The 24,288-nt window shown below is 46.6% G+C and overlaps 1 protein-coding gene across 6 annotated transcripts; it reads left to right on the top strand.

Moving 5' to 3' along the window:
* The first annotated feature begins 1,651 nt into the window (after positions 1–1,651).
* Positions 1,652–23,890, top strand: LOC127144419 (uncharacterized). Of its 6 annotated transcripts, none has more exons than XM_051080329.1 (4): positions 1,652–2,691; positions 15,921–15,981; positions 16,583–18,362; positions 23,652–23,890. In XM_051080329.1, exons 3-4 carry the CDS (start codon positions 17,138–17,140, stop codon positions 23,699–23,701), a joined length of 1,275 nt encoding a protein of 424 aa, XP_050936286.1. In that variant the 5' UTR covers positions 1,652–2,691; positions 15,921–15,981; positions 16,583–17,137; the 3' UTR covers positions 23,702–23,890. The 6 variants fall into 6 exon arrangements, with proteins under 6 accessions (XP_050936286.1, XP_050936287.1, XP_050936283.1 ...); XM_051080330.1 differs by lacking the exon at positions 15,921–15,981 and adding an exon at positions 2,769–2,829; XM_051080328.1 differs by lacking the exon at positions 1,652–2,691 and adding an exon at positions 14,880–15,843.
* Positions 23,891–24,288: the final 398 nt, after the last annotated feature.

The raw sequence follows: 24,288 nt of genomic DNA, 5'->3' as shown, positions 1-24,288 counted from the left end.
AAGTCTAACAAGATCAATATAGGCAAATTTGGATGTTTCGAGAGTTTGTTAATTATGTACTTAGTTTTTAGTTAAATATACTCTCTTCTATTGATTAGGTTAGCAAAGAGAACAAAAAAAAAAAAAAACCTTTCTCTATGGTTTTTTTTTTTTTTTTTTTAGTTTTTTAGCACAATGAGAAGGGTATGAGTATTTTGATCCGCTACTAGTGCAGTTTCAAATAAGCCAAATGTTGTTTGATTTTTGTTTTATCCTAGAGATGATATAACAAGTTTTTTGAATTATTTTTATAGAGGACAAGACTTTGAAACACTTTAAAAAGAGCATGATCAACTTAAGTATTAACAAGCTCTTGTTTTGCAAGTGACCAAAGCGACCAACTTAAGGTGATCAACTCATCAAGAGACGAATTCGATTAGGTAATCAACTCAACAACGTGACCAGTTTCTAGGCAATCAATTAAGGCACGTTCCAGCTACCATCTCCACTCGATCAATACACTTACCCTTGTAAAAATGAGCTTTTGACCCATTTGCAATTGCAAATAACTATTGAAGGATCAACTTACATTTAGTGATAATTATATACACAGACACAACTTATCCTATAGTGTATAAGAGTCCAACTAGTAATCTATAGTGATTTTTTCAATGTTAATAAATGGAGGTGAATAAATTTAAAGGCTTAAATTAATCAATTAATCTCATATGAATAGAGTATATAATTAGTAGATCCATAAGATCTTCTGCTAGCTCATGACCAATCAACAAGGTCAAAGCATATTAAAAGAATAATTTGGTCAAAATGTTCGAATTAACGTGTTGAACTAAGGAAAAATATATTTAATTATTACATTAGTTACGATCAATATTAGTAGTATGGTGATACATTATTACTATTATACAAATGATCATGAATTAGATTTATATGAAAATTATATAATATTTAAGAATCAATTTATTTAGATATGATTCAAATAATTAATAATTTAGTATACATGAGATTTATATTAAAGATACTTTCTCTGATGTCGTCTCAACGCAACATTGGGAACTTTGTTACTAATGCTTTTTAGGGTGCGTCGAGAGTTCTCGATTTTCGATGTGTCTGATGCATCGGAAAATCATTTAAATATTTTTTTTATTATTTTTCTGAATTTTTTTATTTAATAGTATTATTTGTTTTCGATCCTAATACGATTTAAATTGAAGTAAATTACAGAAAATAAACAATAAATTAGTAAATAATTATATAGAATAGAAAATTCAAAATCAATTTTTCATATGTAACCGTTCCAAAAGGTACATAATACACCGAGGGAAATATAGTAAATGTTAAAAAGAATACATAGAAATCAGAAAACTACGTACGTCTTCTAACAAGTAGTGTACGTCATTCTACATTGATGGGACCTGCAATGATACAAAAGTAAGTTTAGTACATATGCATATCATCACTAAATAATGTAATTTAAAAAAATTAACAATGGAGACATATATACGTACTATAAGGGATCATGGTCCTCTTTGTGCCCAACTCATTCCTTCTATAAGCTTTTGTAACGCCCCGCCAAATTTGTCTTCCCTTTTTATCGTCTTAAGAGTAAAATTCTTGAAATTTCTTTCGAATTGAGGAAATTTTTACTCGTGATTAATGAAGATTTAGAGATTTTTGTGGGTGATTTAATTTGTTAAGTTGGTTGTTATTTGGACTAAAGTAGGAAGAAAAAAAAAAAAGGGGGGATAAAAGAAATAATATTTATGTTTTTTATTTAGTATTAATTCTTTTATAAAAGGGGGCTTTGGAAAGCGTGTAGTTCACCTCTTCCCCAAGAAGTGAAAAAAAAAAAAAAGAAGAAAACCCTAAATCCCAATCTCCCCCGCCGCCGCCGCCGCCGCCGCCGCTAGTCAACCGCCGTAGGTCACCACGCCGGTCTCCCAGCAGCGTCGAAGATCGGTCCACGTCGAGCCGCCGCGCGCCAAGGATCGAAGCCGCCGCACGCCAAGGATCGAAGCCGCCTTCAGTCGGGAGTCGCAAGCCGAAGCCGAAGCCCATCGCGTCTGCAAGCCGAATCGTGGCGGCCAGCCGAAGCCGAATCGCGTCGCTTCGTTTCGACGCCGAGCAGCCCCCGTCCGCAGCCGCCGAGCGAAGCCGCATTTAAGCCGGACCACCGCAACCCGTCGCGCAACCCGAGTCCGGAAGTCAGCGTCACTCTGCGCGAAGATCAGACCCGACCGAAGACCCGCTCCGCGACCCGAGCCAACGCGCGCCGTATTCCGGAAACCGACCCGCGCCCGCGTGCACCCGCGTGTGAGCCGCGCCGCGCGCTTCTGCGTAGCCGAGCCGCGTCTCCCTCCTGTTGCAAGCCGAGCCGCACGCGTAGTTCCTGTCCAAGCTGAGCCGCGCCTGTCTGCACCGCGAGCCGAGCCGATCTCCAGCCTCCAAGCCGAGCCGGTTCCTGCCCTATTTTCCAGCCGAGCCGCCAAGCTTATTTTGGCTCCTCCCACCTATTTTTGGTAAATTAAGTATTTATTTTGGGCATTTCCCCAATACGACCCAATGTTTTGGGCGCTAAATAATTTAATTTGGACTAAATTAAATTATTTTTCCTAAGGAACGTCTTGGACCGAGTAACTGCTGCAGCGGGAGATTTTCTTCAGTAGGGGCTCAACCACTGCAACCTTTTCTGGGGTAAGTTATTTCAACCGAGTTTTAACCGTTAGCCGTTGGTGACTTATTTACGAACTTTGGCGTTATTAAATATTTAGGATCCCGTTGCTTGGAAAGCACACGTGTCTTGCGGTTAGGACTCGTCGAGTGAATCTCCAGGTAAGAGATTCTACTACTAGTTTCATGTTTGAAGTATGAGACTGTGTATGCCCTATGTTGCATATTGAGGATTTGACAGTATGATGCCTGAAATAAACGCTAGTATGATGCAAATGACGATATAGTTGTGCTATAGCCTGTTATGTGTGGCAAGATCCATTATGGTTACGACGAATGTCGGGACGGAGAATGTAGAAATGATTATGTGACATGTTATATGCTGATGCCATGTGTATGTATACTGCAATTAGGGTACCTGTTAGCTTGATTCTGTTAGAGTCGTACCTGCATGGGTGTCCTTCGGGATCACCACCTATTGAGGACTGTGTGGTCCGACGGGACGCCAGTCTAGCATGATATAGACATGACTCGAGTGACTCGACGGGGTCCTCGCATCCCGACTGTCCTAGGTGTCCCCGGGCACCGAAGACCAGAGTTACGTTCCTACGGGAGCGCATGATTGCACGTGTTCGGGAACGTGCCAGAGATTGGGTACCAGTTATCAGGACTCTAACAGGAAGTTAACAGGCACCTAGTGGGACTAGTAGTGGGTCCCTTACTGAGTATTTTTATACTCATTCTCTCCATTTTATGTTTTCAGGTAGAGGACGAGGCAAGGGCAAGGGCAAACTGGCGAGCGACCCGAAGTGAGACCGAGGAGGGCCATAGGGACTACCGCTTCCGCTTATTTCTTATTTCAGATTTTAGCATTTGAGTTTGAGTACTTTTTTTATTTTTCACTATCTTTTATGTAGATAGGGCCCGAGTAGGATTTCAGAACGTTTTTACATTTTTGCACGACTACCTTGTTTATGCTTTTATAAATGAATTTCTTGAACCGTATGCTTTTAATAAAATTTTATGACTTAAACCACTTGTTCTATATTGAGTAATGACTTCGATTCAGTATAAGGAGTTGGGTCGTTACAGTTGGTATCAGAGCACAGTGTTTTAGGTTCTGTAGACTGACCTACGATGTAAGTCATTTTTGTTTTTGGTTTTACTTCACCCTATGGCTATACGGTCCTTCGGCACTCGCCAGGTATGTCTAAAGCCTTGCTAATGTTAAGATTACAATTTTGCCTGAATAGTCTAAGACCTAGATATAGGGTGTTAAGTTCTTGTGGTGAGAAGTTTGTTGGTGAATTTTAGGGAGAATGCCGCCACGTAGAGGTACACGCCGAGGAGGTGGTAGGGGAGGCAGAGGAGCCGGTCGTGGCCAGCCGGAGGCGCCACCTGTTGCACCGGCAGTCGACCCAAACGCACCGGTCACCCAGGCGGATCTCGCCGCAATGGAGCAGCGTTATCAGGACATGCTGCAAGCTGCTTTGGCGCCTTTCCTTGCCGCCCAGCAGAACCAGGCCGCCCCTGTTCAGGCCGAGGCCGCCCCTGCTCAGGCCCAGGCCGCCCCTGTTCAGGCCGTCACTTCATGTACCTTTGACGGATCCATGGACAACCCCACAAAGGCCCAAATGTGGTTGACGTCCATAGAGACGTCAAAGGTCTTGGGATTATACTTCCTGAAATCCCGTAAGTGTTTCGCCTCGGCCGACAGTTGAACTGGTACTGGTTGAGCTTCCTCAGGGGCTGGAGGAGTCCAAAATTCAAGCGCTCACTCTAATTCTAATTCCCTTTATCTCCTTAACAGTAGAGCCACTCCCATTGAGGCTGAGTAAAGAACTGAAGCTAGCTGCTTGCTCCCCTAGGCCCACAGTAGTACATTTTCTTCTTGCAAGTCTTTGTTCACGTATTAGATATTCAAATCTAGTCTAGAGTATGGTAGACATCAATCTAATTATGTACTGACTCTTGGTCGAGTGCATAGGGAAGAAGAAGGAAAGGTCTAATAGTAGAAAAAAGACAAGAAAATCAGCCAGAAAGAGAAAGCCTACCAAGAACATCGATCAGTCCCTAGGGTGAGATTTCTGACTTGATGATGGAAGGCTTGAAGCCTCATTACCTGGAGTTGACTCCCTTGAAGCTACTATAGATGCTTCCGTTGAATCTTCTGAACCTGGGGTTGATGGTATTTCCCTTATCCTTTGACTCCTTTCCTTTCGCCCTAGGCGAAGGCTACGTGGCTTTCTTTCTTTGTGTCTAGTAAGAGGAAAGCGCCAGCTTTTAGTGGTCCGAAGTCCTATTAGTCTCATTAGATAATGAGACCCTCCGGACCGCGTAGAAGGAGTCTGATTCCACTAAAAATCATTCATTCCACTAAAAGAACCTCCCCATCTTTTCTTATGTCAAAGGAGTTCTAGCTTTAGGCGCGTCCCTCTTGTCGACTTTGTCCCTCTTTTCAATGAGTTAGTGAGAGATGGAGATCTTGATCTTTTTTATAAGCTTCTTTCAACTTCTACGACAAGAACTGAAACAAGAAGAGATACGGATTCAAAGTAGGAGGGCACGGCGTACTAATTAAGCTAGCACGGACCGGGAGAGTGGAATCTTTGATATTCTCTTATCTGGGGGTCCGACTAGAAACTGAAAGCACGGAGCGGTGTGGGGTTGGGTTCCTGTCCTTCGTAGCTTTTTCTTCGTCTGACGGACAGTAAGCAGTAAAGCGGCTTCCTTCGCTCCTCTCCGTCTCGCCTATATATATCTTCTCCCTCGAGACGGCTTTTCTCCTGATTCCTTTCCAAGCTTCGTGGTCTTGATTCAAGTCGTATTAATCCGCGATCGCCCGGTCGAGCCGCTCGGCGGGGCCTCTTGTATAGCTTCTTTATTCATTAATGAATTGAGAATGAATTTCAGGAATCGAGTTCTTTCCTAGTTATCTATACAAATAATCTGAGCTTAGCTTATATATCAGAAATGAGGACTGATCCTGCAAGAAAAGCGACTGAAACCTCCACTGGTAGAACCGCTACTCTTTTGATGATTTACGAGACTATTACAAACTTGACTCAGGGCTAGAACTACTGCTGAAAGAAAAAGATCAAGCTCGGACTCGTCCGCCCTTTTATGCCCTAGCTTAAACAAAGGGGTACTTCAGATTCCCCTGCCCTTCTCCTAATAGGGGGAGGGGTTTAGTCGAGGGCCCCTTCTTCTTCTGCCTTATGCTTCTTCTGCTCTTTCTGCCTGATTCTTAGAGATAGAACTCCCATCCGGTCAATCCAGTCTCTCTTCTTTCGCCTATCTGGCTCCTTCTAGAACTCCATATTTTGAGTTCGCGCGCGGTCTGACCTTTCTTCCTCTTCAACCCCAACCCCAAAGGGATCCTTATCATACCTAACCGATACGGGCCGCCTCTTGAAAGAGATCTTCTCTCCTGAGAATGACTGTAATATGACTATGAAGATCTAAAGATTCCTAATCTGATACTGGGCCTAGCCTGGTCCCCTTACCCTCGTCTGATCGGGAAAGCACCTGTATGAAAGCTCGGCAGCTATTACTTCGAAGCTATTACCGCTCCTTGTTCGCAAATTCTTTCCGCCTTCTTCATTGACTTTCTTTCTCAACAGCACTTCTCAGAATCCCAGAATCAAACCTTTCTTCTACTCTCGATCCAGTATCTCTCGCAGTGTCTGACTCGAACTCATGAAACTCTTAGTTATGAAATTCCCCTACCCACTACGCGGTACTCCCCAACTAAGTCAGACGAGGGGACAGCCGACTCCCTAGCTTCGGATCCTTATCCTTTGAGTATGATACCTCTTCCGCAAGACTAAGATCAAGCTCGGACTCTTGGCGGGCTAGTCCTACTCATCTAAGTTAGGTGGAATCTCTCTCTCTCTCTTTCGTAAACCTTGCACAAGATCTCCCCTTCTTCTCAATTCCTTCTCTCCTCTGATCGACTTCTTTCTTACCTCTCCTTTCTGATAACCTTGCCGGTCAGCAGAGTAGGATCCAGCTTATCCATCAACGGATGCCTCGGGTACCAAGAATTGAGAAGACTTTCAGGCTGGGCGGGCTAACTAGTTGAATTGACCTCCGAACCAGAGAAAGAATGCAATGAAAAGAATCGGTCGGATCGTGTAGAAACTCAATTTAGTGGCAGTGGGGTCATGAGAGATCTTCCTTCCCTTTGTACCGATTCTTGGTCCTATTCTAAGCGAGAGAACTAGGCATATTCAAACTTCTCCGCCAAGTACCAGTGTGATGACGGTATTTCATGAATCAGAGTTCGTATGAGCAATGGCACTTTGTATATTCCGTCGGACTGATTTTGATCCATATTCACTTCCTTCCTTTTTCTATTTCTCATCAGAAAATCAGGATCAGCCGCATCTTTGACGAGGCTCCGTAGGAGTTGAGAGAGCATGAAGATCGAAACTAAGCGACTTCTGCCTCTGAGATCCGGCCTACCTCTGTGGGATCTGATGCTAGACCGCTGCTCAATATTGTGTCCATCCACCCTAGAACATAAGTGATGATCTTATATATATAAGAAGACAAAATCTCAAGCCTAGGCCAAAAACCTGACTAATTGATCTTGACGGTGGTTCACCTTCTTAAGACCAGAGGTTCAGTCTCGACCAGCTCTTCTTTACTCTCAATCGGCAGTCTAAGAGTCAGACGGACGGGAGGTACTACTTTAAGCAGCATTCTCCTCCATAGAGGACAAAGGAAAGCGCTCGGCTTGAGAGGAAGTCTTTTGCACTAGAAAATAGGGTGTAGTAGGACGCGCGCGCTCTCATCTCTTTATTATCTCTCTCTACTATACCGGAATGAATAACTGGAGTCTGAGCTCTTTCGGAATCAGTTTGAGAAGAAAGAGATGTTGCCGGGATCATCAGTCTAAGCAGTACGAGTAGAAGGACCACAAGGAGGCACCGAAGGTGATAGGGGATTGATCGGGCGAGGAAAGCCTCAATATATAGAGCAGCTTCCCCCAATAACGATTTTTTCGTATTCTCTCTTACAGATTCTCCAAAAGATGAATATGGTAGATTGAATAATTAAGCTACTGAGGCCCGACTGAAAGGCGAGGAGCGAAGGTACTCTACGAAAAAAATATAGGAGAGGATCAAAGAATTTGAGACTGAGGTTAGGAAGGAGAGGAGCGAAGGTACTCTACGAAAAAAATATAGGAGAGGAGCAAAGAATTTGCGAACCGGACGAGTTGTGAATAAAGGGTGAAAATCAGATTTCAGAATCAGGCTCCGTAGGAGTTGCGAACCCGTCCTCCAGACCTCTTTGATCCGAAGCAAAAAGAAAGGCGCAAAGAATTTGCGAACAAGGACCATGAAATTAGTCCTTCGGACTGATCGATGAACAAGGGGAAAGAGAGTATATGATAGAATAGAGTCTTCGTCTTCGATCGATCGGATCGCTCCTTATAAGGCGGGCCTACAACTTTCTTTATCCCATTTCTGACTCGTCTTAGTCGATGCGATCTTTACTTATTTCACTTCCATCTTCAACCCCCCTTTCCTCCTCCTTCACAGGAAAACTAGAAAAAGAGCAAGGGGGCGAATCGAAAAATGGATCCTTCCCAGCTCGTCGAGCAGCGTCTTTGACCATTACATATGTGTTTACAAGGGTCAGCCTGAAATACGGGGAAAATGGAATGAATTCACGTCTTTGATTCTCATTCAATCATTCTCCATCTCTCTCCTCCATCTGAATGGGACTGAAGAAGAAGGTTCCGCTCTCAAGAGAAAAGGAAGGATAAGCGATCGGAGACCTACGCTACAGGATCGGTTTTCCGGGAACACAGAAGGTTAGGAAGCCCGGTAAGACCCCTAAACTAAATAAGAGAAAGTCGAGGAGAGGAATGAAATGGCTCGACTGAAAGGAGAGGAGCAGTTCCTCTTTTAGAAGTTCTTGTCCCAGATGAGCTACTTTGTCCTGGCTGTTGACGCCCACTCCGTAGTCTTCTTCCATATTCACTTCCTTGCCGTAGGTTCCGATTTCTCAGAATCAGATCGATGAACAAGGGCTCGACTGAATCAATGAAGAAAGTCTCTCATTCACGAGAAAAGCAAAATTCACTCGATTTTCATCAGTGACCAAAAAAGAAATTGAGAAATGTCAGGGCAAAGTCAAAGACTTTCTTCGCGGAGTGGGAATCGCTAGGCTTGATCTTTAGCTCAAATGAAAAAAATGCTAGGTTTTGACTACTTTCTTCAGTGGATAGTCGGACTTTCAACCAAGAATATTGATCTTAGATTCAAGCCTATCCAACTGACCACACCGAGGGACAGGGACTAATATGAATGAGACTGAATGAAGCCACTGAACTTGCTTCACACCAATGGAAGCTGTCAAGCCTGCTGAAGAAGGGAGAGGAGAAAGGAAAGACACAGAGTTTACGAGAAAGAGGAAGAAAGATCAGTCAATGAACAAGGGCAATTCACAAGGCTCGACTAAATGAAAGACGTTCGGACTCAGAAGAGCTTTTCTTTTAGTGGTGATAAGGCGCAAAGAATTTGCGAAAAGAGGCGATCAGAATTTGGACTAATTAAGCTACGTAGAACCAAAAACAAAGGCGATCAGAATTTGAGAAAAAAGGCTTCGGACGCGTAAGCAAAGAATTTGCGAAAGAGATTTTCCACTCATAATTAAACTACTGAGGCCGAATGAATATGAGTTCCTTCCTTCTCATATAACAATGTATAAAAGATGGAACTCAAAGAATAGGAGCGGAGTGCGAGAGAAAGAAGCGAAGCGACTGATCGATGTTCTTGGCTGGAGCGGAGTTCTGATTTTGGAAAGAAGAAAAGGTAGATCTCGATTTCTAAGGCTAGCTTAGCCCCACTCAATCAAGCCCTTGCTCACTCCCCCATGTATCCGGTAGGCGCCACTGGATCAGAGGTTCGAAAGGAAAGAGGAGAGGGCCCGCCCCTTGTTCTCGCATCCGTCGTCGTCTTCTTCGAGACCAAGTAGCTATCCAGGAGGCAAACTCCAACTATCTTCGGTGCGATAAGGATCGGAAGCGAGAAGTCTCACTTCAATCAATAGTCAGCGAAGCGCCGCCCAATTCAAGGTCTTCCGGTGTGCGCTTTCTAGGTAATGCACTGCGCCTTGCTTGAAACTCTTTTTCATGGTAGGCTTTCCTTCCGCCTGAAATGAGAAATTCATGGATAGGGCTCTGAGGCCTTATTTAGTAGGTCAACTTGCACTCCTTAACAGTCGCTTCGCTTCGCGCCTTACTCCGCCTCTACCTCTAAAGGAAAGGCCATGGGCCCTTAAATATGAGAATCACATGATGGGCGGCAAACCCACTCTTTCTTTGATTCCAGAATTAGGCGAGACCACCCATAGTGCCTATGAGATAATTGCTCCTTTTCTTCTCGATTCATTGACTGACGGCTTTCCTTTTCTTGGACCTCTTCTTGTGCCACCTCAATTCCAAACTCCGTCTTCCTGGGAGGCACACATAGGAAAGATCAAGGTCTCTATCGCGCGAACATAGGAGGGATCAGTGCGGGTTAGGGGGCATTGTCCTTCTTACCAACCGGAACTCTTCCACCGACAATCCCATTTCCGGGGGGTTTTCTTTCTTATATAGAGATCTGACTTCGATCATTCTTTGAACCACCTCTTTTTCATGAAAAGTGAGAAAGGTGAGAAGGAGTTCGAGTTAGTTATATAACGAAGTCGAGATCAGAAGCTTTACCCACCGCGGAGTGGGAATTACTTGAAAGATAAAGACAAAGAGAAAAAGGACTTAGAGGAGATTTCTCATTCTTTGAATTGAGTTCTCGTATTAGTATTATCTTAGAAGGAGAGATGGAAGGAGACCTACGGGAGAGTTCTTTCAGTTTCGACTCCGTTTATGGCCTTCTCCTAATCTCTGATTTATGGTAGTCCGGAGGACGGGAAGAAAGTGAAAATGGAATGATAATCATAGGCTTGAATCTTTTTAGTAGGTTTTTAATAAGGAAGAGTGAAATGAAAGGAAAGTTCAGTCAGAAGAAGAATAAAGGCAAAGGTTTTCAGACTACTCCGAAGGAGGGACGGAAGTAGCTCGACCATAGGAAGAGGGGGCGGAAGAAAGTCCGCGGAGTGGGCCCTCATTGAGGTCCCCTATCTTTTTATGGCCTTCTCCTAATCTCTGATTTATGGTAGTCCGGAGGACGGGAAGAAGGTCAATGAAATCAAGAAGGCAGGCTCTGCAGCAAGAAAAGGAGCTACTGCAACCACTGACGAAGAAAGAAAAGCCAGAGAAAGGGCTCCTGCCTCTCCAGCAACTGCGACTACTGGTGTCGAGCCTTTATCCTCTGAATCTGCTTCAACTGAGAACCGTCCGAAGGCATCAAAAAAGAATATGATCCTTCCACTTTGAATTTCTTGGACTGATTTATGGAATTGAATTGCATCAATCATATTTCATTGATCCTTCCTCGATCATTCTTTTTTCCTTGTTCTTGGACTTGTTCGAATTCCACTAAATCCAGAGAAGAGGATATAAGAAGACGAAAGCAGGGAGACAAGACTCCTCCGCTACTTTCAGTGGATAGGTCGGACTCATTCATGGAAGTCAAACTTATCAACTCTAAAAGAGAAATTAGGAAAGAAAGTCAGAAAATAATGGGAAAGCAATGAAAGGAAGAGGTTAAAGAAAATAAAGAAGACAAGAGATAATAAAGAAGAAAGCTCATTCAACTCCTCTCAAAGTCTTTGACTTTATTCTCATTGAGGCGGTATGAAAAGTCGGAAAGAGAAAGCCTAGCGAAGCGACTTAAGAGGAGTGCTGGAGTCCGGACGGTTTTCATTGAATTTGAAGGAATAAAAAGAAGACGAAGAAGGCGCAAAGAAAGCCACGTAGCGGGGAAAGCAGTTCAATCAATGAAGAAGGTTCATTTTGATGCCTTCTACGGCCGAGCAATATTCCGAAAGCCTAGCCTACTTATCCAGTTAGGAAAGCAGAGTGAAGAGCTTCACGTCCTACGAGCTTCAGTTCTCAAACTAGAGAAAGTTGGAGAGGAAAGCCTAGGGTAAACTAAGAAGTTGAGCTGCGGGGTTACGATCCGGTGATGACTCTTTCGAGAAAAGTAGTATATTGAATATGTTCTCGCATATTGAATAACCTGCTGGTCGAGCTTCTTTTCTTCAACGACCTCTTTCTAAAGGGAGAAGTCTCGGTCCTAGAACTCTGGCACCCGTCTTGAGGGAAGCAGCAGAGTTGGAGGCCTCACCCGAATATAGGGGAAGGACTTGGAGCCCTTGCCCTTGAGTCGTCTGCTTCGAAAGTTCTTGTTCTTCGATCGGATCACTACTAAACCCTTCTTCGATCGATTGGTAAGCTCTTTTCCTATCTCTCTTTCGCTCATCAAAGCCCTACGTAGGGCATGATCTCTTTACTTTTCGATTAGTAAATCGGTTGATTGTATCAAATCAAAGGAAATTGAGTTCAGTGAAAAGGCTTGATATTTGCCTCTCCGCTCATTCCGAACAAGAGAGGGATTCAACCCTCCAGTTCGAAAGAGACTGATTACACGAGAAAGCAGAAACCTATTCCGCAGTTCCTATTGTTGATTCGTAGCTACCCTTCTCCTACTGAATTCTCGTATAAGAAAGGTTCAGTGGAGAACATCTATTAATAGTGGGTCCCTCTTTCTTCAAGTTCGGGATCTCCTCTTTGAGTTCGCCGATAGAGTCGAGTGGCTGATTATCATTCCCTTTCTGCGGAAAGAGATCAATGAACAAGGAAACCTAAAAAAGACTGAATCAAGCCTATCCAACAAGAGAAAGCTTAGAGAAGGAAAGCCTAGCCGAGTCAAATATTCTAGGATCAACCCCTTTCTTATGGCGGAAGGAAAGACACGAAGGGCTACGTGGGAAAAGCCTAAGTCAGAAAGCCTATCCTTCGGGGAGCCATAGGCTTGATCTTTCTTTTCTCGTCTAATTAAACTACCACGGACCGGTGCTCAAGATTCATCGTCGTAAGCCCTTCTTCGAGGATAGTCGTCTACACTTGAAAGGAAAGAAGGGATGCGAGGATGTATTCCATATCTTCTCTTTTCCAAACCAAGTCTGAATTTCTTTATGCTTCAAGTCCGAACGTCTTTCATTTAGTCGAGCCCTCATTTCTTCATTCTTTCTTCTGTCTTCTCATTGGGCTTAGGAGAGAGAACTAGTCTTGCACTTTCAGACCGGTCCGTCGGGCAAAGAGAACTTGGCAACCTTCACTCCCTCCACTGCCTTGAAAGAGTCAGCCCCACTTTCAGTTTCTAGTCGGACCCCTCCTATATATTAGTTCCATGAATGAGTCCTCTCAATATTCTTTGAGCCTTCGATCATTCTTTGAGCCTTGAAAGACGCTTTCAATTCTATTAAGAGGTCGAGCAGCCTCTTTGCCTCTACTCCTTTTAATGAGAATTTGACTTGTTCCAGGGTTGAGGGAAGTTTGAAGGTGTAATCATTTGAACGTCTAATAGCAGTAGACTAAGAAAGTCAGACATGTATGGACCAGACAATGAATCATCTATTTATTAGCCGACGAATGAGAATGAAAGAGATGACGTCTCCCTAATCCCAATGGTCATTATAACCTCTCAATGCCCACTACGCGGGTACCTTTCATCTGTACAAGACCAGAAGTCGCTTGAATTTGAGGCAGTTCCTTACTGGGCATTAGAGGCTCCTCTTTCATAAGTTGATGTGCCCCCCCTTTGTCCCTTCGTTCGGGGAACCGAGAGATGGTCTGATCCTTATATCATCAGGGAGATTGCATCCCAGAAAGGTTGACTTAGCCAAAGCAATGACCACCCAGGAAGAAGCAAGAAGGAAGGAACTAACTAATTCAAGAGCTGATTCAGTCGCTACGCGTAGGGAAAGCAGATTCAGTAGCTAGGCGTAGGGGCAATCCAAGCAGATGAAGGAAGTCGCTCCGCTCCCTCTGGCTCCGGGCAGATTCAGTCGCTACGCTCTGGCCAGCGAGGGAAGGTATGAAATTGCTTTTCTCATATATGAATTTCTTCAAAGGATGTCTGCCCGAAACCGAAGACTAATCGTTCGCGACTAGGGGTGGACAAAGGGCATCAATCGGTAGGCTCTTTCTGGAGCCCAGAGATCCTGGGTGGCTGTCGGAAAACTGTGTCTCAGTCTACCGCCATTAACTGGGTGGAGACCCGGTCTAATGGCACGCTGATGAAAGCGAGGGTGGCTCCATACCCCTAATCAGTAGAGCAGAGGAGAGAAAGTCTTCCCTCTCTCTACTAGGGGGAGGTGAACCAGAGCAGGGAAGCCCGTAGGGGGTAAAGCCATGTTTTTGAACAGGCCTTCCTGGGTTCCCCGGAGGGGCCATTATATGATTCGAATTCCGGCCTCTTTTATGAGCTCATATCGATCCGGCTGCCTTGTTGTTCGCCCTTACTTACGAAAGGAGGGAAGGAGCTCGAGTGTAGAAGGAGAAGGAGGGAAAGCAGCTTGACCCACGAGAGCTAACGGATGCATTTGAATAAAAGAAGGAAGTCAAGAGGTTCTATAATATAGAAAGAAGACTGGGAAAGGAGTTAGCCAGGGCGAGGTAAAGAGAGGTAGGGTGCAGGTGCGGAGGAAAGATGGGTGCAGGGGTGTGCCTACTCGAAGGAGACAGCGATAGGCACGAGAGGAGTTCGGAGAGCATGTAATTTCAGAAAAAGGGGTGCAATCTCTCTTCTATCTTTCGGAATGAGACTAGCCCGCCCTTGTATTTCCAGAGGGAGGTATCGGATCGACCCCACGGAGAGGTTGAAGGAAGAAAGGGGAAAGTTTCGACCGAGGCGATCAGAATATTGAGAAGGACTTTAGCTGCCACGGTGGGAAGTAGAGGACTCTTTCTTTCGATAGGTTGCACATTCATGCCCAGAATAGAATCTGCTGCTTTTTCTGCTCATATCCCTTGCTGTAACGACCCAACTCCTTATACTGAATCGAAGTCATTACTCAATATAGAACAAGTGGTTTAAGTCATAAAATTTTATTAAAAGCATACGGTTCAAGAAATTCATTTATTGTAACGCCCCGCCAAATTTGTCTTCCCTTTTTATCGTCTTAAGAGTAAAATTCTTGAAATTTCTTTCGAATTGAGGAAATTTTTACTTGTGATTAATGAAGATTTAGAGATTTTTGTGGGTGATTTAATTTGTTAAGTTGGTTGTTATTTGGACTAAAGTAGGAAGAAAAAAAAAGGGGGGGATAAAAGAAATAATATTTATGTTTTTTATTTAGTATTAATTCTTTTATAAAAGGGGGCTTTGGAAAGCGTGTAGTTCACCTCTTCCCCAAGAAGTGAAAAAAAAAAAAAGAAGAAAACCCTAAATCCCAATCTCCCCCGCCGCCGCCGCCGCCGCCGCCGCTAGTCAACCGCCGTAGGTCACCACGCCGGTCTCCCAGCAGCGTCGAAGATCGGTCCACGTCGAGCCGCCGCGCGCCAAGGATCGAAGCCGCCGCACGCCAAGGATCGAAGCCGCCTTCAGTCGGGAGTCGCAAGCCGAAGCCGAAGCCCATCGCGTCTGCAAGCCGAATCGTGGCGGCCAGCCGAAGCCGAATCGCGTCGCTTCGTTTCGACGCCGAGCAGCCCCCGTCCGCAGCCGCCGAGCGAAGCCGCATTTAAGCCGGACCACCGCAACCCGTCGCGCAACCCGAGTCCGGAAGTCAGCGTCACTCTGCGCGAAGATCAGACCCGACCGAAGACCCGCTCCGCGACCCGAGCCAACGCGCGCCGTATTCCGGAAACCGACCCGCGCCCGCGTGCACCCGCGTGTGAGCCGCGCCGCGCGCTTCTGCGTAGCCGAGCCGCGTCTCCCTCCTGTTGCAAGCCGAGCCGCACGCGTAGTTCCTGTCCAAGCTGAGCCGCGCCTGTCTGCACCGCGAGCCGAGCCGATCTCCAGCCTCCAAGCCGAGCCGGTTCCTGCCCTATTTTCCAGCCGAGCCGCCAAGCTTATTTTGGCTCCTCCCACCTATTTTTGGTAAATTAAGTATTTATTTTGGGCATTTCCCCAATACGACCCAATGTTTTGGGCGCTAAATAATTTAATTTGGACTAAATTAAATTATTTTTCCTAAGGAACGTCTTGGACCGAGTAACTGCTGCAGCGGGAGATTTTCTTCAGTAGGGGCTCAACCACTGCAACCTTTTCTGGGGTAAGTTATTTCAACCGAGTTTTAACCGTTAGCCGTTGGTGACTTATTTACGAACTTTGGCGTTATTAAATATTTAGGATCCCGTTGCTTGGAAAGCACACGTGTCTTGCGGTTAGGACTCGTCGAGTGAATCTCCAGGTAAGAGATTCTACTACTAGTTTCATGTTTGAAGTATGAGACTGTGTATGCCCTATGTTGCATATTGAGGATTTGACAGTATGATGCCTGAAATAAACGCTAGTATGATGCAAATGACGATATAGTTGTGCTATAGCCTGTTATGTGTGGCAAGATCCATTATGGTTACGACGAATGTCGGGACGGAGAATGTAGAAATGATTATGTGACATGTTATATGCTGATGCCATGTGTATGTATACTGCAATTAGGGTACCTGTTAGCTTGATTCTGTTAGAGTCGTACCTGCATGGGTGTCCTTCGGGATCACCACCTATTGAGGACTGTGTGGTCCGACGGGACGCCAGTCTAGCATGATATAGACATGACTCGAGTGACTCGACGGGGTCCTCGCATCCCGACTGTCCTAGGTGTCCCCGGGCACCGAAGACCAGAGTTACGTTCCTACGGGAGCGCATGATTGCACGTGTTCGGGAACGTGCCAGAGATTGGGTACCAGTTATCAGGACTCTAACAGGAAGTTAACAGGCACCTAGTGGGACTAGTAGTGGGTCCCTTACTGAGTATTTTTATACTCATTCTCTCCATTTTATGTTTTCAGGTAGAGGACGAGGCAAGGGCAAGGGCAAACTGGCGAGCGACCCGAAGTGAGACCGAGGAGGGCCATAGGGACTACCGCTTCCGCTTATTTCTTATTTCAGATTTTAGCATTTGAGTTTGAGTACTTTTTTATTTTTCACTATCTTTTATGTAGATAGGGCCCGAGTAGGATTTCAGAACGTTTTTACATTTTTGCACGACTACCTTGTTTATGCTTTTATAAATGAATTTCTTGAACCGTATGCTTTTAATAAAATTTTATGACTTAAACCACTTGTTCTATATTGAGTAATGACTTCGATTCAGTATAAGGAGTTGGGTAATTACAGTTGGTATCAGAGCACAGTGTTTTAGGTTCTGTAGACTGACCTACGATGTAAGTCATTTTTGTTTTTGGTTTTACTTCACCCTATGGCTATACGGTCCTTCGGCACTCGCCAGGTATGTCTAAAGCCTTGCTAATGTTAAGATTACAATTTTGCCTGAATAGTCTAAGACCTAGATATAGGGTGTTAAGTTCTTGTGGTGAGAAGTTTGTTGGTGAATTTTAGGGAGAATGCCGCCACGTAGAGGTACACGCCGAGGAGGTGGTAGGGGAGGCAGAGGAGCCGGTCGTGGCCAGCCGGAGGCGCCACCTGTTGCACCGGCAGTCGACCCAAACGCACCGGTCACCCAGGCGGATCTCGCCGCAATGGAGCAGCGTTATCAGGACATGCTGCAAGCTGCTTTGGCGCCTTTCCTTGCCGCCCAGCAGAACCAGGCCGCCCCTGTTCAGGCCGAGGCCGCCCCTGCTCAGGCCCAGGCCGCCCCTGTTCAGGCTCAGGCCGTCGCTCCTCCAGCCCCTGAGGAAGCTCAACCAGTACCAGTTCAACTGTCGGCCGAGGCGAAACACTTACGGGATTTCAGGAAGTATAATCCCAAGACCTTTGACGGATCCATGGACAACCCCACAAAGGCCCAAATGTGGTTGACGTCCATAGAGACTATTTTCCGGTACATGAAGTGCCCAGAAGACCAGAAGGTGCAGTGTGCAGTCTTCTTCTTGGAGGACAGGGGCACCGCCTGGTGGGAGACCGCGGAGAGAATGCTAGGGGGCGATGTAAGCAAAATAACATGGGAGCAGTTCAAGGAGAACTTCTATGCTAAGTTTTTCTCCGCCAATGTGAAGCACGCCAAGCTGCAAGAGTTCCTAAACTTGGAGCAAGGCGACATGACGGTGGAGCAGTACGACGCCGAGTTCGATATGCTGTCCCGCTTTGCTCCCGATATGGTAAGAGATGAGGCTGCCAGGACGGAGAAATTTGTTAGAGGACTCAGGCTAGACCTTCAGGGCATTGTCAGAGCCCTCCGCCCAGCCACGCATGCTGATGCACTACGTATAGCACTGGATTTGAGCCTGCCTGAGAGAGCCGATGCGTCTAAGGCTGCCGGCAGAGGGTCAGCCTTGGGACAGAAGAGAAAGGTTGAGACGCAGCCTGACGTAGCACCGCAGCGAACACTGAGGTCAGGAGGTGTCTTCCAGAGACACCGACGGGAGCTTGCAGCAGCCGGGAGGACTCTGAGAGAGCTACCCGCTTGTACTACCTGCGGGAGAGTCCACGGAGGTCGTTGCTTGGCTGGAAGTGGAGTCTGCCTTAGGTGCAGACAGCCGGGGCACACTGCTGATATGTGTCCTCGGAAACCCTTTGAGACGACACCGCCCCAGCCTTCTGCGGCCCAGCAGGGGAGAGTTTTCGCCACTACCCGGCAGGAGGCCGAGCGAGCTGGCACTGTGGTGACAGGTACGCTCCCAATTTTGGGGCACTATGCTTTTGTGCTATTTGACTCTGGGTCATCCCACTCGTTTATATCCTCCGTTTTCGTTCAGCATGTGGGTTTAGAGGTAGAGCCTTTGGGTAGTGTTTTGTCGGTTTCTACTCCATCTGGGGAGGTCCTGTTGTCCAAAGAACAAATAAAGGCATGTCGGGTAGAGATAGCGAATCGTATGTTAGACGTGACCTTGCTAGTGTTAGACATGCAGGATTTTGATGTGATACTAGGCATGGATTGGCTGTCAGCCAACCATGCCAATATAGACTGTTATGGCAAGGAAGTTGTTTTCAACCCTCCCTCCGAGGCTAGTTTCAAATTCAGGGGGGCAGGTATGGTATGTATACCCAAGGTCATCTCAGCCATGAAGGCCAGTAAACTACTCAGCCAGGGTACTTGGGGTATTTTGGCAAGCGTAGTGGATGTGAGAGAGCCAGAAGTTTCCCTATCCTCCGAACCCGTGGTAAGAGAGTACCCCGACGTTTTCCCAGACGAACTCCCAGGACTTCCGCCCCCCAGAGAGGTAGACTTCGCCATCGAGTTAGAGCCGGGCACTGCTCCTATCTCGAGGGCCCCTTACAGAATGGCTCCAGCCGAACTAAAGGAGTTGAAGGTCCAATTACAGGAGTTGCTGGACAAAGGCTTCATCCGGCCCAGTGTGTCGCCTTGGGGAGCCCCAGTATTGTTCGTGAAGAAGAAGGATGGGTCAATGCGCCTTTGTATTGACTACCGAGAGCTGAACAAGGTGACAGTCAAAAACCGCTACCCCTTGCCCAGGATTGATGACCTGTTCGATCAGTTGCAGGGAGCCACCGTCTTCTCCAAGATCGACCTGCGATCAGGCTATCACCAGTTGAGGATTAGGGACGGTGACATCCCCAAGACGGCCTTTCGATCGAGGTACGGACATTACGAATTCGTTGTGATGTCTTTCGGCTTGACTAACGCTCCTGCAGTATTCATGGATCTGATGAACAGGGTGTTTAAGGAGTTTCTAGACTCGTTCGTCATAGTCTTCATTGACGACATCCTCATTTACTCAAAAACTGAGGCTGAGCACGAGGAGCACTTACACCAAGTTTTGGAGACCCTTCGAGCCAACAAGTTGTATGCCAAGTTCTCCAAGTGTGAATTCTGGTTAAGGAAGGTGACATTTCTTGGCCACGTGGTTTCCAGTGAGGGAGTTTCAGTAGATCCCGCAAAGATTGAAGCGGTGACCAACTGGACTCGACCGTCCACGGTTAGTGAAATTCGAAGTTTTCTGGGCTTGGCGGGTTACTACAGGAGGTTCGTGGAAGACTTCTCACGTATAGCCAGCCCGTTGACCCAGTTGACCAGGAAGGGAACCCCTTTTGTCTGGAGCCCAGCTTGCGAGAAGAGCTTTCAGGAGCTCAAACAGAAGCTAGTGACTGCACCGGTCCTGACAGTGCCCGATGGTTCGGGAAACTTTGTAATCTATAGTGACGCCTCCAAGAAGGGACTAGGTTGTGTCCTGATGCAGCAGGGTAAGGTAGTTGCTTATGCCTCCCGCCAGTTGAAGATCCATGAGCAGAACTACCCTACCCATGACTTGGAGTTGGCAGCTGTAGTCTTTGCACTGAAGATATGGAGGCACTATCTGTACGGTGAGAAGATTCAGATTTACACCGATCATAAGAGCCTGAAGTACTTCTTCACCCAGAAGGAGTTGAACATGAGGCAGAGGAGGTGGCTTGAGTTGGTGAAAGACTACGACTGCGAGATCCTATACCACCCAGGTAAAGCGAATGTAGTGGCTGATGCGCTAAGTAGGAAAGTTGCACATTCAGCAGCGCTAATCACCAAGCAGACCCCCTTACTCAGGGACTTTGAGAGGGCAGAGATTGCAGTCTCAGTAGGTGAGGTTACCGCACAGTTGGCGCAGTTGACAGTCCAGCCAACCTTGAGGCAAAAGATCATTGCTGCTCAGCTGAATGATCCTTATCTGGCAGAGAAGCGTCGCGTGGTAGAGACAGAGCAAGGTGAAGGCTTCTCCATATCCTCTGACGATGGCCTTATGTTTGAAGGACGCCTCTGTGTGCCGGAAGACAGCGCAGTTAAGACGGAGCTTTTGACTGAGGCTCACAGTTCCCCGTTTACCATGCACCCTGGGAGTACGAAGATGTACCAGGACTTAAGGAGTGTCTATTGGTGGAGGGGCATGAAGAGGGATGTGGCAGAATTTGTCAGTAGATGCTTGGTGTGCCAGCAGGTGAAGGCACCTAGGCAGCATCCAGCAGGGTTGTTGCAACCCTTGAGTGTGCCAGGGTGGAAGTGGGAGAGTGTGTCGATGGATTTTATTACGGGACTGCCCAAGACCCTAAGGGGCTACACGGTGATCTGGGTCGTGGTCGACAGACTCACGAAGTCGGCCCATTTCGTGCCAGGGAAATCCACTTACACTGCCAGTAAGTGGGGGCAGCTATATATGACAGAGATTGTGAGACTACATGGAGTACCCGTATCCATCATTTCAGACAGAGACGCCCGTTTCACATCGAAGTTCTGGAAAGGACTTCAACTTGCATTAGGTACGAGGTTGGACTTCAGCACGGCATTCCACCCTCAGACTGATGGTCAGACAGAGAGATTGAACCAGATTTTAGAAGACATGTTGCGAGCCTGCGTACTAGAGTTTTCAGGAAGTTGGGACTCCCATCTGCATCTGATGGAGTTTGCCTATAACAACAGCTACCAGGCTACTATCGGTATGGCACCGTTCGAGGCTCTGTATGGCAAGTGCTGTAGATCCCCTGTCTGCTGGGGCGAGGTTGGAGAGCAGAGGATGCTAGGCCCCGAATTAGTGCAGACGACCAACGCAGCCATACAGAAGATCCGAGCTCGTATGCTGACAGCACAGAGCAGACAGAAGAGTTATGCTGATGTACGACGTAAGGATCTCGAGTTCGAAGTAGGAGATATGGTCTTTCTGAAGGTTGCACCCATGAAGGGTGTTCTGAGGTTCGCGAAGAAGGGGAAGCTGAGTCCACGCTTCGTAGGGCCGTTCGAGATACTGGAGCGGATTGGCCCCGTGGCTTATCGCTTGGCGCTACCCCCATCCCTTGCTGCAGTGCACGACGTATTTCATATCTCCATGCTGAGGAAATATGTCGCAGACCCAACACACGTGGTGGACTTCGAGCCACTACAGTTTAGCGAGAACTTGAGCTACGAGGAGCAGCCTGTCGAGGTCTTGGCAAGAGAGGTCAAGAAGCTTCGCAGTCGAGAAATCCCACTGGTCAAGATCCTTTGGCAGAACCATGGAGTGGAAGAGGCCACGTGGGAGAAAGAAGAGGACATGAGAGCCCAGTACCCCGAGCTGTTCGAGGATTAGAACTTTCGAGGACGAAAGTTTTCTAAGGAGGGGAGATTGTAACGCCCCGCCAAATTTGTCTTCCCTTTTTATCGTCTTAAGAGTAAAATTCTTGAAATTTCTTTCGAATTGAGGAAATTTTTACTCGTGATTAATGAAGATTTAGAGATTTTTGTGGGTGATTTAATTTGTTAAGTTGGTTGTTATTTGGACTAAAGTAGGAAGAAAAAAAAAAAGGGGGGATAAAAGAAATAATATTTATGTTTTTTATTTAGTATTAATTCTTTTATAAAAGGGGGCTTTGGAAAGCGTGTAGTTCACCTCTTCCCCAAGAAGTGAAAAAAAAAAAAAAGAAGAAAACCCTAAATCCCAATCTCCCCCGCCGCCGCCGCCGCCGCCGCCGCTAGTCAACCGCCGTAGGTCACCACGCCGGTCTCCCAGCAGCGTCGAAGATCGGTCCACGTCGAGCCGCCGCGCGCCAAGGATCGAAGCCGCCGCACGCCAAGGATCGAAGCCGCCTTCAGTCGGGAGTCGCAAGCCGAAGCCGAAGCCCATCGCGTCTGCAAGCCGAATCGTGGCGGCCAGCCGAAGCCGAATCGCGTCGCTTCGTTTCGACGCCGAGCAGCCCCCGTCCGCAGCCGCCGAGCGAAGCCGCATTTAAGCCGGACCACCGCAACCCGTCGCGCAACCCGAGTCCGGAAGTCAGCGTCACTCTGCGCGAAGATCAGACCCGACCGAAGACCCGCTCCGCGACCCGAGCCAACGCGCGCCGTATTCCGGAAACCGACCCGCGCCCGCGTGCACCCGCGTGTGAGCCGCGCCGCGCGCTTCTGCGTAGCCGAGCCGCGTCTCCCTCCTGTTGCAAGCCGAGCCGCACGCGTAGTTCCTGTCCAAGCTGAGCCGCGCCTGTCTGCACCGCGAGCCGAGCCGATCTCCAGCCTCCAAGCCGAGCCGGTTCCTGCCCTATTTTCCAGCCGAGCCGCCAAGCTTATTTTGGCTCCTCCCACCTATTTTTGGTAAATTAAGTATTTATTTTGGGCATTTCCCCAATACGACCCAATGTTTTGGGCGCTAAATAATTTAATTTGGACTAAATTAAATTATTTTTCCTAAGGAACGTCTTGGACCGAGTAACTGCTGCAGCGGGAGATTTTCTTCAGTAGGGGCTCAACCACTGCAACCTTTTCTGGGGTAAGTTATTTCAACCGAGTTTTAACCGTTAGCCGTTGGTGACTTATTTACGAACTTTGGCGTTATTAAATATTTAGGATCCCGTTGCTTGGAAAGCACACGTGTCTTGCGGTTAGGACTCGTCGAGTGAATCTCCAGGTAAGAGATTCTACTACTAGTTTCATGTTTGAAGTATGAGACTGTGTATGCCCTATGTTGCATATTGAGGATTTGACAGTATGATGCCTGAAATAAACGCTAGTATGATGCAAATGACGATATAGTTGTGCTATAGCCTGTTATGTGTGGCAAGATCCATTATGGTTACGACGAATGTCGGGACGGAGAATGTAGAAATGATTATGTGACATGTTATATGCTGATGCCATGTGTATGTATACTGCAATTAGGGTACCTGTTAGCTTGATTCTGTTAGAGTCGTACCTGCATGGGTGTCCTTCGGGATCACCACCTATTGAGGACTGTGTGGTCCGACGGGACGCCAGTCTAGCATGATATAGACATGACTCGAGTGACTCGACGGGGTCCTCGCATCCCGACTGTCCTAGGTGTCCCCGGGCACCGAAGACCAGAGTTACGTTCCTACGGGAGCGCATGATTGCACGTGTTCGGGAACGTGCCAGAGATTGGGTACCAGTTATCAGGACTCTAACAGGAAGTTAACAGGCACCTAGTGGGACTAGTAGTGGGTCCCTTACTGAGTATTTTTATACTCATTCTCTCCATTTTATGTTTTCAGGTAGAGGACGAGGCAAGGGCAAGGGCAAACTGGCGAGCGACCCGAAGTGAGACCGAGGAGGGCCATAGGGACTACCGCTTCCGCTTATTTCTTATTTCAGATTTTAGCATTTGAGTTTGAGTACTTTTTTTATTTTTCACTATCTTTTATGTAGATAGGGCCCGAGTAGGATTTCAGAACGTTTTTACATTTTTGCACGACTACCTTGTTTATGCTTTTATAAATGAATTTCTTGAACCGTATGCTTTTAATAAAATTTTATGACTTAAACCACTTGTTCTATATTGAGTAATGACTTCGATTCAGTATAAGGAGTTGGGTCGTTACAGCTTTCCCATTTGTTCCACTTGTGAAGCCAACATCTCTAATGTCTTTCTTTGTTCTTCAATCGCTCGTTTAGTTTCATCAAGCTCGATCCGTAATTCATACTCCCTGGATTGCGAATACGTGGTCAAGGAACTACTAGCACTGCCCGTCGTCTTGCGGGACTTAGGCTACCATAACTATTAAGAAATAAACAACTAAATTTAAACTAAAGGATACCATAACTATAGGATAGTCAAAACAAATCACAACCATAAATTACAAAATCTTTAAAACAATAATAGTCATTGCCCCTATAAAGTTTTCAATACGA

Source organism: Cucumis melo, chromosome 12 (genome assembly GCF_025177605.1).
Source record: "Cucumis melo cultivar AY chromosome 12, USDA_Cmelo_AY_1.0, whole genome shotgun sequence".
NCBI classification, from domain to species: Eukaryota; Viridiplantae; Streptophyta; class Magnoliopsida; order Cucurbitales; family Cucurbitaceae; genus Cucumis; species Cucumis melo.
The sequence above is the reverse complement of the archived record's forward strand: the minus strand, read 5'-3'. Positions and strand labels throughout refer to the sequence as shown.